The 17,735-nt window shown below is 43.9% G+C and overlaps 1 protein-coding gene and 1 non-coding gene across 4 annotated transcripts in view; both read right to left on the bottom strand.

Annotated features, from left to right (window-relative positions):
- FAM161A (FAM161 centrosomal protein A) overlaps positions 1-17,322 on the bottom strand; it is a 34,239-nt gene extending 16,917 nt beyond the window's left edge. For 2 of the 3 annotated variants that reach the window (XM_022597297.3, XM_089922345.1), the window contains exon 1: positions 16,969-17,250. In XM_022597297.3, coding sequence (XP_022453005.1) covers positions 16,969-17,157 — 189 coding nt within the window. In that variant the 5' untranslated portion in view covers positions 17,158-17,250. Of the gene's footprint in view, positions 1-16,968 lie in introns of all 3 variants that reach the window. The other variant, XM_022597296.3, reaches the window with a different exon arrangement.
- Positions 12,925-13,031, bottom strand: LOC115803587 (U6 spliceosomal RNA). The gene has a single exon (XR_004024336.1). It is a non-coding gene; the product is annotated as a U6 spliceosomal RNA (small nuclear RNA).
- Positions 17,323-17,735: the final 413 nt, after the last annotated feature.

Below are 17,735 nucleotides of genomic sequence, written 5' to 3'. Positions count from 1 at the left end.
ACCCGCCGGGGCGGGCGGGGCTGGGAGCTGAGGCTCCGGCTTCGGAGGTCGGATCCCAGGGAGAGGACTAGGGTTGGCGGCGTGAACACAGCCTGAAGGAGTTAGTGCGCCACAGCTAGCCGCGAGGGAGTCTGGGGGAAAAGTCTGGACCTGCCGAAGAGGCAAGAGACTTTTTCTTGCCTCTTTGTTTCCTGGTGCATGAGGAGAGGGAATTAAGAGCGCCGCTTAAAGGAGCTCCAGAGACGGGCGCGAGCCACGCTCTGAGCGCAGACCCCAGAGACGAGCATGAGACGCTAAGGCTGCTGCTGCCGCCACCAAGAAGACTGTGTGCAAGAACAGGTTACTATCCACGCCTCCCCTCCCGGGAACCTGTGCAGCCCGCCACTGCCAGGGTCCCATGATCCAGGGACAACTTCCCCGGGAGAACGCACGGCACGCCTCGGGCTGCTGCAATGTCACGCTGGCCTCTGCCGCCGCAGGCTCGCCCCGCACTCCGTACCCCTCCCTCCCCCCGGCCTGAGTGAGCCAGAGCCCCCGAAGCAGCTGCTTCTTTAACGCTGTCCTGTCTGAGCGAAGAACAGATGCCCTCAGGCGACCTACACACAGAGGCGGGGCCAAATCCAAAGCTGAACCCCGGGAGCTGTGCGAACAAAGAAGAGAAAGGGAAATTTCTCCCAGCAGCCTCAGGAGCAGCGGATTAAATCTCCACAATCAACTTGATGTACCCTGCATCTGTGGAATACCTGAATAGACAACGAATCATCCCAAATTGAGGAGGTGGCCTTTGGGAGCAAAGATATATATATATTTTAACCTTTTTGTGAGTGTGTATGTGTATGCTTCTGTGTGTGATTTTGTCTTTATAGCTTTACTTTTACCATTTGTCCTAGGGTTCCGTCTGTCCATTTTTTGTGTTTTTAAAAATTACTTTAAAAATTTTTCTTAATAATTATTTTTTATTTTAATAACTTTATTTTATTTTATCTTCTTTCTCTCTTTCTTTCTACTTTTTCTCCCTTTTATTCTGAGCCGTACGGATGGAAGGCTCTTGGTGCTCCAGCCAGGCATCAGGGCTGTGCCTCTGAGGTGGGAGAGCCAAGTTCAGGACACTGGTCCACAAGATACCTCCCAGTTCCATGTAATATCAAATGGCAAAAATCTCCCAGAGATCTCCATCTCAACACCAAGACCCAGCTTCACTCAACGACCAGCAAGCTACAGTGCTGGACACCCGATGCCAAACAACTAGCAAAACAGGAACACAACCCCATCCATTAGCAGAGAGGCTGCCTAAAATCAAAATAAGGCTACAGACACCCCAAAACACACCACCAGACGTGGACCTGCCCACCAGAAAGACAAGATCCAGCCTCATCCACCAGAACACAGGCACTAGTCCCCTCCACCAGAAAGCCTACACAACCCACTGAACCAACCTTAGCCACTGGGGACAGACACCAAAAACAACAGGAACTACGAACCTGCAGCCTGCGAGAAGGAGACCCCAAACACAGTAAGGTAAGCAAAATGAGAAGACAGAAAAATACACAGCAGATGAGGGAGCAAGGCAAAAACCCACCAGACCTAACAAATGAAGAGGAAATAGGCAGTCTACCTAAAAAAGAGTTCAGAATAATGATAGTAAAGATGATCCAAAAACTTGGAAATAGAATAATTACAAGATATGTTTAACAAAGACCTAGAAGAACTAAAGAGCAAACAAACAGTGATGAACAACACAATAAATGAAATTAAAAATTCTCTAGATGGGATCGATAGCAGAATAACTGAGGCAGAAGAACGGATAAGTGACCTGGAAGATAAAATAGTGGAAATAACTACTGCAGAGCAGAATGAAGAAAAAAGAATGAAAGTAATTGAAGACAGTCTTAGAGACCTCTGGGACAACATTAAATGCACCAATATTCGAATTACAGGGGTCTCAGAAGAAAAAGAGAAAAAGAAAGGGACTGAGAAAATATTTGAAGAGATTATAGTTGAAAATTTCCCTAATATGGGAAATGAAATAGTTAATCAAGTCCAGGAGGCACAGAGAGTCCCATACAGGATAAACATGCCAAGACACATATTAATCAAACTATCAAAAATTAAATACAAAGAAAAAATATTAAAAGCAGCAAGGAAAAACAACAAATAACACACAAGGGAATCCCCATAAGGTTAACAGCTGATCTTTCAGCAGAAACTCTGCAAGCCAGAAGGGAGTGGCAGGACATGTATAAAGTGATGAAGGAGAAAAACCTACAACCAAGATTATTCTACCCAGCAAGGATCTCATTCAGATTTCAAACTTTTTTTTTTTTGCGGTACACGGGCCTCTCACTGCTATGGCCTCTCCCGTTGCGGAGCACAGGCTCCGGACGCGCAGGCTCAGTGGCCATGAGTCACAGGCCCAGCCGCTCCACGGCATGTGGGATCCTCCCGGACTGGGGCATGAACCCATGTCCCCTGCATCGGCAGGTGGACTCCCAACCACTGCGCCACCAGGGAAGCCCCCCTCATTTAGATTTGATGGAGAAATTAAAACCTTTACAGACAAGCAAAAGCTAAGAGAATTCAGCACCACCAAACCAGCTTTACAACAAGTGCTAAAGGAACTTCTCCAGGAAGGAAACACAAGAGAAGGAAAACACCTACAATAACAAACCCAAAACAATTAAGAAAATGGTAATAGGAACATACATATCGATAATTACCTTAAATGTAAATGGATTAAATTTTCCAACCAAAAGACATAGACTGGCTGAATGGATACAAAAACAAGACCCATATATATGCTGTCTACAAGAGACCCACTTCAGACCTAGGGACACATACAGACTGAAAGTGAGGGGATGGAAAAAGATATTCCATGCAAATTGAAATCAAAAGAAACCTGGAGTTGCAATTCTCATATCTGACAAAATAGACTTTAAAACAAAGACTATTAGAAGAGACAAAGAAGGACACTACATAATGATGAAGGGATTGATCCAAGAAGAAGATGTAACAATTGTAAATATTTATGCACCCAACATAGGAGCGCCTCAATACATAAGGCAAATACTAACGGCCATAAAAGGGGAAATCAACAGTAACACAATCATAGTAGGGGACTTTAACACCCCACTTTCACCAATGGACAGATCATCCAAAATGAAAATAAATAAGGAAACACAAGCTTTAAATTATACATTAAACAAGATGAACTTAATTGATATTTATAGGATATTCCATCTGAAAACAACAGAATACACATTCTTCTCAAGTGCTCATGGAACTTTCTCCAGGATAGGTCATATCTTGGGTCACAAATCAAGCCTTGGTAAATTTAAGAAAATTGAAATCATATCAAGTATCTTTTCCGACCACAACGCTATGAGGCTAGATATCAATTACAGGAAGAAATCTGTAAAAAATACAAACACATGGAGGCTAAACAATACACTACTTAATAACCAAGAGATCACTGAAGAAATCAAAGAGGAAATCAAAAAATACCTAGAAGCAAATGACAATGAAAACACGACGACCCAAAACCTTTGGGATGCAGCAAAAGCAGTTCTAAGAGGGAAGTTTATAGCAATACAGTCCTACCTTAAGAAACAAGAAACGACTCAAATAAACAACCTAACCTTACACCTAAAGCAATTAGAGAAAGAAGAACAAAAAAACCCCAAATTTAGCAGAAGAAAAGATATCGTAAAGATCAGATCAGAAATAAAAAGAAATGAAGGAAATGATAGCAAAGATCAATAAAACTAAAAGCTGGTTCTTTGAGAAGATAAACAAAACTGATAAACCATTAGCCAGACTCATCAAGAAAAAAAGGGAGAAGACTCAAATCAATAGAATTAGAAATGAAAAAGGAGAAATAACAACTGACACTGCAGAAATACAAAGGATCATGAGAGATTACTACAAGCAACTCTATGCCAATAAAATGGACAACCTGGAAGAAATGGACAAATTCTTAGAAACGTATAACCTTCCAAGACTGAACCAGGAAGAAATAGAAAATATGAACAGTCCAATCACAAGCACTGAAATTGAAACTGTGATTAAAAATCTTCCAACAAACAAAAGCCTAGGACCAGATGGATTCACAGGCAAATTCAATCAAACATTTAGAGAAGAGCTAACACCTATCCTTCTCAAACTCTTCCAAAATATAGCAGAGGGAGGAACACTCCCAAACTCATTCTACGAGGCCACCATCACCCTGATACCAAAACCAGACAAAGATGTCACAAAGAAAGAAAACTACAGGCCAATATCGCTTATGAACATAGATGAAAAATCCTCAACAAAATACTAGCAAACAGAATCCAACAGCACATTAAAAGGATCATATACCATGATCAAGTGGGGTTTATTCCAGGAATGCAAGGATTCTTCAATATACGTAAAGCAGTCAATGTGATATACCATATTAACAAATTGAAGGAGAAAAACCATATGATCATCTCAATAGATGCAGAAAAAGCTTTGACAAAATTCAACACCCATTTATGATAAAAACCCTGCAGAAAGTAGGCATAGAGGGAACTTTCCTCAACATAATAAAGGCCATATATGACAAACCCACAGCCAACATCGTCCTCAGTGGTGAAAAACTGAAACCATTTCCACTAAGATCAGGAACAAACAAGACACGGTTGCCCACTCTCACCACTATTATTCAACATAGTTTTGGAAGTTTTAGCCACAGCAATCAGAGAAGAAAAAGAAATAAAAGGAATACAAATCAGAAAAGAAGAAGTAAAGCTGTCACTGTTTGCAGATGACATGATACTATACATAGAGAATCCTAGAAAAGCTACCAGAAAACTACTAGAGCTAATCAATGAATTTGGTAAAGTAGCAGGATACAAAATTAATGCACAGAAATCTCTGGCATTCCTATACACTAATGATGAAATATCTGAAAGTGAAATTAAGGAAACACTCCCATTTACCACTGCAACAAAAAGAATAAAATATCTAGGAATAAACCTATCTAAGGAGACAAAAGACCTGTATGCAGAAAATTATAAGACACTGATGAAAGAAATTAAGGATGATACAAATAGATGGAGAGATATACCATGTTCTTGGATTGGAAGAATCAACATTGTGAAAATGACTCTACTACCCAAAGCAATCTACAGATTCAATGCAATCCCTATCAAACTACCACTGGCATTTTTCACAGAAGTAGAACAAAAAATTTCACAATTTGTATGGAAACACAAAAGACCCCGAATAGCCAAAGCAATCTTGAGAAAGAAAAATGGAGCTGGAGGAATCAGACTCCCTGTCTTCAGACTATAGTACAAAGCTACAGTAATCAAGACAGTATGGTACTGGCACAAAAACAGAAATATAGGTAAATGCAACAGGATACAAAGCCCAGAGATAAACCCACGCACATATATTCACCTTATCTTTGATAAAGGAGGCAAGAATATACAGTGGAGAAAAGACAGCCTCTTCAATAAGTGGTGCTGGGAAAACTGGACAGGTACATGTAAAAGTATGAAATTAGAACACTCCCTAACACCATACACAAAAATAAAATGGATTAAAGACCTAAATGTAAGGCCAGACACTATCAAACTCTCAGAGGAAAACATAGGCAGAACACTCTATGACATAAATCACAGCAAGATCCTTTTTGATCCACCTCCTAGAGAAATGGAAATAAAAACAAAAATAAACAAATGGGACCTAATGAAACTTAAAAGCTTTTGCACAGCAAAGGAAACCATAAATAAGACAAAAAGACAACCCTCAGAGGCTTCCCTGGTGGCGCAGTGGTTGAGAGTCCGCCTGCCGATGCAGGGGATGCGGGTTCGTGCCCAGGCCTGGGAGGATCCCACATGCCGCAGAGCAGTGGGCCCGTGAGCCATGGCCCCTAAGCCTGCGCACCCAGAGCCTGTGCTCCACAATGGGAGAGGCCACATAGTGAGAGGCCCACGTACCGCAAAAAAAAAAAAAAAAAAGACAACCCTCAGAATGGGAGAAAACATTTGCAAATGAAGCAACTGACAAAGAATCTCCAAAATTTACAAGCAGCTCATGCAGCTCAATATCAAAAAAACAAACAACCCAATCCAAAAATGGGCAGAAGACCTAAATAGACATTTCTCCAAAGAAGATATACAGATTGACAACAAACACATGAAAGGATGCTCAACATCATTAATCATTAGAGAAATGCAAATCAAAACTACAGTGAGATATCATCTCACACCGGTCAGAATGGCCATCATCAAAAAATCTACAAATAATAAATGCTGGAGAAGGTGTGGAGAAAAGGGAACCCTCTTGCACTGTTGGTGGGAATGTAAATTGATACAGCCACTATGGAGAACAGTATGGAGTTTCCTTAAAAAACTAAAAATAGAGGGTTTCCCTGGTGGCGCAGTGGTTGAGAGTCCGCCTGCCGATGCAGGGGACACGGCTTCGTGCCCCGGTCCGGGAAGATCCCACATGCCGCGGAGCGGCTAGGCCCATGAGCCATGGCCGCTGAGCCTGCGCATCCAGAGCCTGTGCTCCGCAACGGGAGAGGCCATAACAGTGAGAGGCCCACGTACCGCAAAACAAAACAAAACAAAAACTAAAAGTAGAGCTACCGTACAACCCAGCAATCCCACTACTGGGCATATACCCTGAGAAAACCATAATTCAAAAAGAGTCATGTACCAAAATGTTCATTGCAGCTCTATTTACAATAGCCAGGACATGGAAGCAACCTAAGTGTCCATCAACAGATGAATGGATAAAGAAGATGTGGCACATATATACAATGGAATATTACTCAGCCATAAAAAGAAACGAAATTCAGTTATTTGTAGTGAGGTGGATGGACCTAGAGACTGTCATACAGAGTGAAGTAAGTCAGAAGGAGAAAAACAAATACCGTATGCTAACACATATATATGGAATCTAAGAAAAAAAAAAAAGGTCATGAAGAACCTAGGGGCAAGACGGCAAAAGACACAGACCTACTAGAGAATGGACTTGAGGATATGGGGAGGGGGAAGGGTAGGCTGTGACAAAGTGAGAGTGTGGCATGGACATATATACACTACCAAACGTAAAACAGATAGCTAGTGGGAAGCAGCCGCATAGCACAGGGAGATCAGCTTGGCGCTATGTGACCACCTAGAGTGGTGGGATAGGGAGGGTGGGAGGGAGGGAGACGCAAGAGGGAAGAGATATGGGAACATATGTATATGTATAACTGATTCAGTTTGTTATAAAGCAGAAACTAACACACCATTGTAAAGCAATTATACTCCAATAAAGGTGTTAAAAAAAAAAAAAAACGCCTCCTTCTGAGTGTAGGTTTACCTGAGGTGAAGAGCATAGTTCCTCGGGCTGCAAACCAAGCAAACGTAGCCCACAGCTGGGCTCTGCACTGTGGGCCCCCAGGGTGGGTGTTCCAATGGAGAGAAGAGTGGGGAACAGAAAAGTCAGGGGAATGCAGGAATGGAGGGAACAAGGTTCTCAGGGGCTCATCAAGGAGCCAGGGAAAAGCCCTCCAGGATGTCCGCAGGGGTACGGTGCGGGAGGCGGGGTGGGGAGGGCGGGTACCTCAGAAGGGAGTAGGAGGGCCTGGGAGGAGGTGGGAGGGACTTCCGGAATAGCCGCTCCCGTGGGCACCAAGAGCAGTAGCTCCCACGGTGACGGGGACTGTGGGGTGACAACAGAACAAGAACACATAGGGTGGGTATTCTATATACATGCCTAGAAGGGCATGACTGATCTTTTCCCCTCATTCCTTTCGCATACCTTTCAAAGTTCTTTTAACTGAGGCAACGAAAGAGGTAAAACCCCATATTCTCCACAAATAAAAAAATTTTATATTTTCTCAGGTGAGAAACAACTGAAATTATTTATGATACTATGCATAAAAGGCTACTGACCATGGCGTTAAATTTAGCTTAGTGCCTGAAATAGACTCAAAATGGAAAAAGCATATTTGCCAATGGAAAATTAGAGATCCAATCTGGTAAGACTCTAGAAAATAAATCTGAGTAGTGTCTCCCAACAGGAAAATTCAGAAGAGTCAGTTGTATATAATATTTATAGATATAATATTTTAATGGGCTAAAAACAGTGTACAGGAGGCCAGTGTTTTACCACTTGGGATAACTTAGAGAAAACAAATGAAGGAAAACAAGTTTCCTTCAGTAGAAACAGTGTGCAGAAATTTATTGCCAAATAAATTGGAGAATTGCTTTATAAGTCATACAACTCAATTAAGAGAATTTTCTGATATCTTTTGCTGTTCCTGTATGTGTTCTTCACCATTACCTTCTTAAATGTGGGAACACCATTACCTTCTTAGCTTGTTAATTTCGTCATTCATTCAATATTTAGAGACACCCAGCACTCAGCTAGCTGCTGAAAGATACAAATCAGATGAAAACTCCACCTTCGAGAAGCTTCCAGCTAGTTTAGGACAGGACATGTAGATAAATAATTGATAGCAGACTCTGGATGAGACAGAACTCCTGATTCCTGCCCACGAGTTGCTCCCAGCTGAGCAGGTAGACAGATGAGTGACCATGTATGTTACAATATCAGAGACCATGAGAGCTCACAGAAGGAATACCTAATTCTGACTGGGGGAAAGAAGAGACAAAATTTGCAGAGGTGAGCCAGACTGGAGACATAAGGCTGGATAAGGACAAAGTTTGCCAGAGCAGGGAAACAGTGGAAAACAGAGAAACTGAGGCACAGTGCTAGAACATTCATCATGTTACTTCATGATGATGCAACTGGCAGGTACTCTGTCCTCGGTGAGGAAACTGAGGCTCAGAGGAGTTAGGTGACCTGCCTACAATCACACAGCTAGTAAGTAGAGCTGGGATCCAATCCCAAGTCTATTAGGCTCCAAAGACACACCACACTCCTCCCAAGGGCAGGAGGGTTTTTAGCCACAAGAGGAAGGAACAGGCATGCTGTGCTCGGAGAGAGGTATATAGTCTGAGTGGGGGTAGGGAATAGGGCATATGGAGCACAGGAGGATGGGAAGCAAGGTGAAAAAGGCATGTCAAGAGCCCCAACCAAGGGACCTCCTTGGTGGTCCAGTGGTTGAGAATCTGCCTTCCAATGCAGGGGATGTGGGTTCGATCCCTGGTCGAACTAAGATCCCACATGCCATGGGGCAACTAAGCCTGGGCACCACAACTAGAGAGCCCACGTGCCACAACTACTGAGTCTGTGCTGCACTACAACTAGAGAGAAGCCCACGTGCCACAACGAAGAGCCTGTGCACTGCAACGAAAGATCCTGAGTGCTGCAACAAAGACCTGACACAGCCAAAAATAAATAAATATTAAAAAAAAAAAAAAGCCCAACCAAGAGTACCAAGAGTCTAGGGGGCCAAGCCACAGGCAACAGGAGCCTTAAAGGATGTGAACAGAGGAGAGACATGGTCAGTAACACTCAGAAGGACTCTCTGGTAGCAAGTGAGGTGGAGTGAAGGGAAGCAAGGTTGGCGGCAGTTCATGGGCTACTGCAAGCGTCCGAGTTAGAGGTATTAAGGGCAGAATTAGGGAACAGCACCAGGAACACAAGAAAGGAGGCTACCTTGGGAGATTTAAGAAGCTGAATCATCAACTTGATAATAGCCTGGACTGTGGGCAAGAAATTGAAAAGGTTTCTGTTTGGAGTGCTATATGTCTAGGTAGATGATGGGGCTTCCATTCATGAATATAGGGAATACAGGGAGGAAGAGTATTTTAGGGAAAGGAAACTGATCTCTGTTTTAGACACACTAAGTGTGAGAGGATAGTAGGGCAGCCAAATGTATAGGAAACAGGGGGGAAAATAGGTCTGGAGACCTGGTAAGAAGGCTGGGCTGGAGATGGTGATATGGGAGCCAGCAATGCACACAGAAGTGCAGGTGCATCCTTGGGTGTGGATAAGGCTGCCTGTGGGCAATGAGAGGCAAGAACCTGAGGATGGAAATGTTGGCAAACACCAGCATCTAAATAAGCAGTGACAGGAGGACTAACATGAAATGGACAGTGGTCATGAGAGATACAACGATCTAGTTGAAACTGAGCAGAACCCTGTGGGGTCCTCCTCGGCACAGAAGTCTTTCTGTGTCCCCATTTCAAAGGGCAGATTCAAACAGTTACTAATTCGAGGAGTGAGGGAATGCAGAAACAAAGGAAAAACAGTCAAGAAACAGTAGTGGAGGAAAGCGGAGGGTCCTGGTTCCTCCTCAAGGGATATACATAACAATCTGATACAAATCTCTGAGTTCTTCTACAGGAACTAAGACCCCCACCCAGGTGGAGGATGGTAACTTTAGGCTGAGCCTAAGCACATGGCCCCAGACTGGCTGGAACCAGAAGGTCGATGACTGAGATTCCTGGAACACCACCCTGTTACCTCCCCATTAACCAATCAGAGAAAGGTTACACACCCTGCAGCTCTCCCCCTAATTCTGCCTATAAAAACTCTTCCCCATCAGGGGAGTTTGGGCTTTTTGAGCACAAGCTGCCTATTCTCCTTGCTTGGGGCTGCAATAAACCTTTCTCTGCTCCAAACTCCACTATTTTGGTTTGTTTGGCTTCACTGTGCATTGGGCACACAAACTTGAGTTCAGCAACAAAGCGATAAGGGTATTTAAAAGCAGGGAGCTTTGGTTTGGTTTGAGTTTGGAAGATAAGGGGAGGCTTCCTAGAGGAGGTGATATTTGGGCTGAGTCAACGAATGGAAGAATCTGGAGGATCATAGAAAGTATTATATATGGGGAAAGAGGGAACAGGTACTCCAAAGGAAATGACGTTAGCAAAAGTGTTGGGGATGGGGGCGGTGGTGCGTGGTGGAAAGCAACGTGCACACAGCTGCAGGCTAAAAGGAAAGTAAAAATGCATAAAGCAATTTTGGGGAGCAAGCCTGGAAAGGGAAGTTAGGGCAAGCAGGCGGTGGTTTCTGTTTCTTGTCTACCACTGGCTCCTGACCACTCACGGGTCACCTGGTTTCAGCCCCTTAACAACCCTTCAAAGCTGAAAGGGTTTGATGAAAGTTAAGTAACTTCAGTTTGGAGCGTTCTCGTGGCGTGGGGAAAAGATTACAGACGTGGTGTCAGCATTCTCATTCATGCCTAGGTTCTGCACTTCTTAGCCAAGTGACGTGGGCCCTAGCCTTTTGAACTTCAGCTTTACGATACATAAAGTATGTGAGCCAGGTGTTAAACCGGTGTCTCGGCTCCAAAGCCGTGCTATGTGATGCTGGGCTTGGGACTCTGCAAACCACATTTCCGCTTTGCCAGCTGCTTCCCGCTAGACTCTGCTAACAGTGGGGCTACAGGGAGACTGCAAAGCTGGAGGAGGAAGCAGGGACTTATTCCTTCCTGTTAGTTCTCCATCTGCTAATCCGCTTGTACCGCCCCAGCAGGGTTCCTCGTCCATCCTGGCGGCAGGAGCTCGTACTAGCAGAAGCGGCCGATTCCGGTTTGCAGTTTTTCCGAAGCTCACAGAATCAGCAAGATCACTTCAAGGGCTTACTGTTCCCTCTCCCTGCCTCCAGATATCTGAACAGCCCACCTGCTCACTCCTTCAGACCTTCACTCAAAATGTCATCTTCTCAGCAAGGCCTTCATTGGCTACCCTGTTTGAAATTCCAGCCTCTCCCCTGACTCACTGTCAGCCTCCCTTTGCTGCTTTCTCTCAATAAGTACTCACCACCAACTGATATCTCTGCTGATTTGTGTACTGGATGCCTGCTCCCACCAAAAAGTGAGCATCACAAAAGCAAGCGTTTGTGTGCTTCGTTCAGTTGTGTCCCCAGTGCCTAGAAAAGTGCCTGGCCAATGGCAGATGCTCAATAAGTATTTGTTGGATGAGCGAATGTCCAGCTAAAACAATATTAAGTTTCTCCCAAGGGAAGAGGACAGGTATTCCCTCATAAAGACTGAATCAAAGAAATATTGGCTGCTCAAGAGTGATATCCTACTGAGTATTAAGGAAAGGGCTTATTTTCCAAAAACTACCATTGAAACAGAGTGGATATTCCAAAGACTCGCTTTTAGGCAAAAGCATCCACGTGCTCTCCATTCATTCTTTTAGAACATTCCTTAAAACAAGGCCTTATAACAATCATTTTCACAGAAAGGATGAAGTTTATTTGAACCTGGAAAAACTGTTTGAAAAAGATACAGAAGGATGAGTAGCTTCTGAAGAGATGCGGCAAATAATTATACTTATGCACTGACTTTTGCACAGTATCCATTCCACTTCAGCTTAATACTGGTAACACTAGCCTGAACTTTTCGGATAAACTGATATCACAGTGTTTTACCCAAAACAGATAAATGGTTAGTAAGCAACTTCCAACTCTAATTTCATCTTAAATTGTCTCCACACAGAAGGAAACATTTAGTAGTTCAAATAATCTAGGCCAAGGATATTATTTTCCAAGAGCCTAAAATAGCACCCTTTCCCTTTAATTGTTGAGCTTTCTGTGGAATGTTGTTGTACATGCAGCCACTAGATTAGAGGATAATCTTCCCTAGATTGGCTTGACCCAGTTAGATGATGTCTCCTTCCAACACATGTTGCTTCATTAGTAATCAGCACTCACAATTATTTGTGTTATAGTCGATCTAGTATCATCTACAATTATGGAATTTTTATTTTAAAAGTTTTTTGCATTAAAGGGATTTGTAAGGAATGAGGCAGATCTAAATGTACATAAGAGAAAAAAAGCAAGTGGCAGCACAATATGTATCTATAAAATGCTACCATATATTAAAATATTATGTACACAGGAGACAGGAAAAAGCCCAGAACATATATCAGTTTCAAAACAGTGGCTACTGATGAGGAGGGAGGGGGGAACCAGATTTTCTTTTTGAGGGGAGAAGTGTTAAAAGGGCCTAAGCCTTATTTATAACATTTTTTTAAACATCTTTATAAAAATATGGAACACTTCACTAATTTGCGTGTCATCCTTGCGCAGGAGCCGTGCTAATCTTCTCTGTATCGTTCCAATTTTAGTATATGTGCTGCCGAAGCAAGCACGATATAACATTTGAAATTTTAAAAGGAGAATGTGCTCATGTATTACTTCTATAATTAAAATGTAACTTAAAAAAAAAGAAAAAGAATGTTTTGTGAATATTAATACTAAATTTAAAAATGAACAATTTCTCATGGCTACTTGGTCTGCCTGGTACCTCCCATGCTCCTTCTGGAAGTGGCTCTCACACTGCCCCAGAGATCCTGCCTACCTGTCCCTTGCTCTTCTACCTGCTCCCACCCCGACTCCCAACTGCCCATGATAATTCCTTTATTTCTTCAGTAAAAAAAAAAAAAACCGTCAGAGGGAAGTTCCCTCATCTTCCCATCTACAAAACTGCATGCCTTTGTGCCCCTTTGCTCCTTCCCTCCTGCTTCGGGGATGAAATGTCCTTCTCTTAGCAGCATTTGCCCCTTTCCCTTAGCATTGAAACAAATGAATTGGAAACTTCCACACCCCTGCAATAATTCTTCTACCACTGTAGCTGGTCTTAATCTCTTTTGCCCCCCTTTTCTCTACCTGTTAAATGTCAAGGGTTTTAAGAGTTCTATACTAGGCCCCTTCTCTTCCTTCTCTGAAGTCTCCCCTTAAGTGACTTAATCCAGTGTTTCAAAAATGCTGAAAACTCCCAGATGGAGATTCTCCATCCCACACCCAACAGGACTACATTTTCATAGGCCCACTTGGTAGTTTCACAGGTATCTCATCTTTCCACTTGGTAGTTTCACAGGTACCTCAAATTTACCATGTTCAAAACTGAAACCTTGATTCCCACCCAGCCCCTGAATCTATTCCTCCCCAAGTTACCCACAATTCAGTAAATGACATTATCTTCTGTGCAGCTGGTCAAACCAGAAACGTGGGAATGAGCATTCTTGACTTCTTCCTTGGCCTTCACATCCAATCTAATCTAAGTCCTATGCAATCTGTCCATTTCTTGCCATCTCCCCTGGGCTCTAGGTCCAAGCCACCACTTCTGGCACCTGAATTACTGCAAAAGCCTCCTACCCAGTCTCCTTTCTTTGTCAAACCCTCCAATCATTCTCCACAAAGCCATCAGAGTCATCGTTTTAAAATGTAAATAGGAACATGTCAGATCTCTTAAAAGTCTTCAAGGACGTCTCACTGCACCTGCAATAAACACTAAACTCCTTACCTTGGTCTACAAGACCCTCCTTACCTCTCCAACCTCATCCCCTCCCCTCTCCCCCTCTCTCTTCTCCAGTCCCATTGGCTTTCTTTCAGATCCTTAATCACACAAAACTCTCTCTCTTCCTATCTTTGGGCCTCTGCATATGCCACTCCCTCTGCCTGGAATGCTTTTCCCTCCCCCACTCTTCAAATGGCTGCTCTTTCTCATCGATCAGGCATTGGCTTAAATGTTAACTCACTGAAATATGTTCCTTCCTATTTCTTTTTTAAATTATAGTAACCTGTTCATTTCTTTCCCAACACTTCCTGTCTTATAATCATTTGACTGTTCATTTTTTATTGTCTAACTTCCCCATCAGAATGGAAGCACTGTGACGACATGAGCTATGTCTGCTTCATTCACTACTGAATAGTCTGTGACTCGCACTTAATAAATGCTCAATATTTGTTGAAAAATAGAAGGCCATCCCATTAGGAAAGTCAGTGAAATTTTAACTGTGAATTATAGAATAGTGCTTTACCCATGTCATCATCAACCCCATAAAGGTCTATGAACTGATATCTCCAACTGAGGCTAGATTCAAGAAATATGACTTAGTGCCCTATATGGGCACAGAGTCCTGCAAGGGGTGTGCATGGAGCCAGCGGTGGGGCAGGGGTTGCTTTGGCAAACCAAAGGACTTAAAGGGGCCTACTGTGACAGTTGGTTCTCTAATCAATTTTGTGTGGTGATTCTGGTAAGCTGAGTTTATTCCATCTTATAGATGACGAAGTTGAGACAAACTAACCTTTAAAAAACCAAGGTGGAGGGACTTCCCTGGTGGTGCAGTGGTTAAGACTCTGTGCTCCCAATGCAGGGGACACGGGTTCGAGCCCTGGTCCGGGAAGATCCCACATGCTGCAGAGCAACTAAGCTCGTGTGCCACAACTACTGAGCCCATGTGCTGCAACTACTGAAACCCACACACCTAGAGCCTGTGCTCTGCAACAAGAGAATACACCACGAGAAGCCCGCACACTGCAACAAAGACCCAATGCAGCCAAAATAAATAAATAAATAAAACAAATAAATAGAAAAATAAAAAACCCAAGGTGGAGACCAAGCCAAACTGTGAAGAAGGCAAAGCTTGGCTCCTGCACTCTCCTTGGCTTTTCAGTGCTTTGTCTGCCAACCCCATGTCCTCTGACCATCAGGCCTTCTACAGTGGCAGCTTATCCAGATTTGCTTTTGGATCCTTCAAGTACAGTGGTCTCAAAACAGTGTCAAACTCCAAACTTAGCTTCCTTTTTTTTTTTTTTCTTCAGTAGGACCATGCCCCTTGGAAATTAGCTCATTAAACTAACCTTTCCTAAGGTGACGTTTCTCATACAGATCTGCAGTTTACCAGGACACTCTGGAAGTATACCTGTGACTACAGAACTGACTGCTTCCTCCACCACAGCAAGCCAAAGTAGAACTTAATCTTTGCGAGAGTTGTTCAAATAACAGTCCCACTGGCAGTTGTTATTATTATTACTAATTTATACAAACTGTCCTTTAGCTATAACATACTCTCTCATTTGGTTATCATAATAGCCCAGTGAGACAAGAAAGAGAGACAGTTATTATAGTTCTTTTACAGATAAGGAAACTGAGATTGAAGGAAGTTACTTCTGAATATCAACTAGCAAATGAACAGATCCTAGCCCAGGACTCCAAATCCTTTTTCTCCATTCAAATCTTTTTCCAACATCAGTTTGCCTCCTTCGTTGGCTCCTGAAATTTGTGTTGAGGGGAAGCTTTACCATGAATGAATCTGGTCCTAGGTCACCGACCCTGGTTTATGTTCAGGGTCTCAATCTGCCTTACTCTGGATAACCTCAAGTAGTTTATCTGTTGGTAAAATACTGCCCATAAAAGGTGTTGCTACAGATTTTCTCATTAACAGTTTTAGTATAGATTAAAGAGATTAGAATTCCAAAATATCCAGTAATTTCTATTAGCCCTAGACCACAATGATTTGAATCTGAGAAGCTTTGGACAAATGGTATTAAGAATCTTTAACTGGGGTTAAGGAGGTTTATGTCTGCGGACTGCTAGTTAAAATTCAAGGTTCCCATCTTTTAAGTGAATAGAGCCGATGGCAGACTTGACTCTCTACCTGGTAGACAGGTGGTCACAACACATTTGACACTGAAAATTGATCAGTGAAAAAGCTGTCTCACCCCACCCTTAAGAGCCGAGTGGAAACATTGGAACCTCAGGAATTTGTTTCTCTGGAGGCTTAACTATATGTCTGATTTACCCAGTGAACTCTTGCTGGTTTTAAACATCATCTCTCATGTTCTGTATTAAAATGCACTAATAACGAAGACATCAAGATGACAACAAAACACACCTGACAGCACAGCTGATTCACTTGCGTTTTATGGGTTATCCTCTATGGATAGAACAGTTTCCCTCAAGTTGAAAAGAAAAAGAAAAGCAAATATCTACTCCCAACAGATGCTGGGGCATAAGGAGTAAAGTTCTGTACTTTTCACTCTCTGGAAACAGACTAACGTAAATGCTCTCCAAGAAATTTTTACAACAATCTCTTTAGTTAAAGTTAAAAGACTTTTCAACGCCTTGGTTTTGAGTATTTTCCGTGGGAGCACAGAGAACGTGGTGGGCCAGGCTCACGGGTAGGGAGGGATCTGGACAGGGCGCGCGTTTCCCAGCCCGCGCCTCACCAGCGAGGTCGCCGACCAGCCTCCAGCTGCACCACCCGGGGCCTAGCCCCAGCCCACTTCCCGCCCCTGCATTACCGGCGCCCGCGCCAGCCCCGCCGCCTCTTCCTCCTCCTCTTCCTCCTCCTCCAAGGCCGCTGCCGCCGCCGACAGGGACTCTACGGGGTCTTTGCGTTCGTAATGGGTGACCCGCGCTCCGGTGCTGGGATTGACCGGGGTTTGGAGACTGCTGGCCGCCAGCTTCGCTGCTCGGTGCGAGGCGGCCATCACCACGCCACCGAGGCCTGAGCGCCCGCGCTGGCCCGGGGCGTGGAAGCCGGCGCGGCAGCAGGCGCCCGATGGCTCCTTGCTTGGGGAGGTGGTTACTAGGGGTCCGGTAACTAGGGACGCTACAGGTGCCGCAAGGGGCCAAAAGTCACTCAAAACCGGCGCCCGCTGCGGGAGGCCCGAAGTGGGGGCCTCCTGGATAGCGGGAATCAGTATTGAATCTTTGCTGGTTTAGAGGGCTGGTGGGCAGAATAGGGCACCTCTTCCCCTCCTTCGCGCTTCACTGCCTAAACGCAGGCTTCTCACATTATACTAATGAAACGACACGTTTTGTGAGTGAAAAAGCGCATTTTTATTCATTGAAATAACCTGTTAGGAGGAGACGGCGGCGACAGAGGAAAGCTGGGGATGTTATTACGTTACGGCCTCAGGACTGGAAGGTTTGCGTGCCGCTATCCAACATGGCTCCCCCGGAAGCCAGAGAATGGGAGTCCAGTACCTTCTACTCTGATTGACTTGAGAGCTAGCAGAAATCGACCAATCCGGAGGAGGCTGCTAGCTATCCCTTCTCGGCTGAC

Source organism: Delphinapterus leucas, chromosome 13 (genome assembly GCF_059928025.1).
Source record: "Delphinapterus leucas isolate spDelLeu-1000000601 "Yukka" chromosome 13, BTC_Dleu_Yukka2, whole genome shotgun sequence".
NCBI lineage: Eukaryota > Metazoa > Chordata > Mammalia > Artiodactyla > Monodontidae > Delphinapterus > Delphinapterus leucas.
Note: the sequence above shows the minus strand (reverse complement) of the source record. Positions and strands in the feature narration are given on the sequence as shown.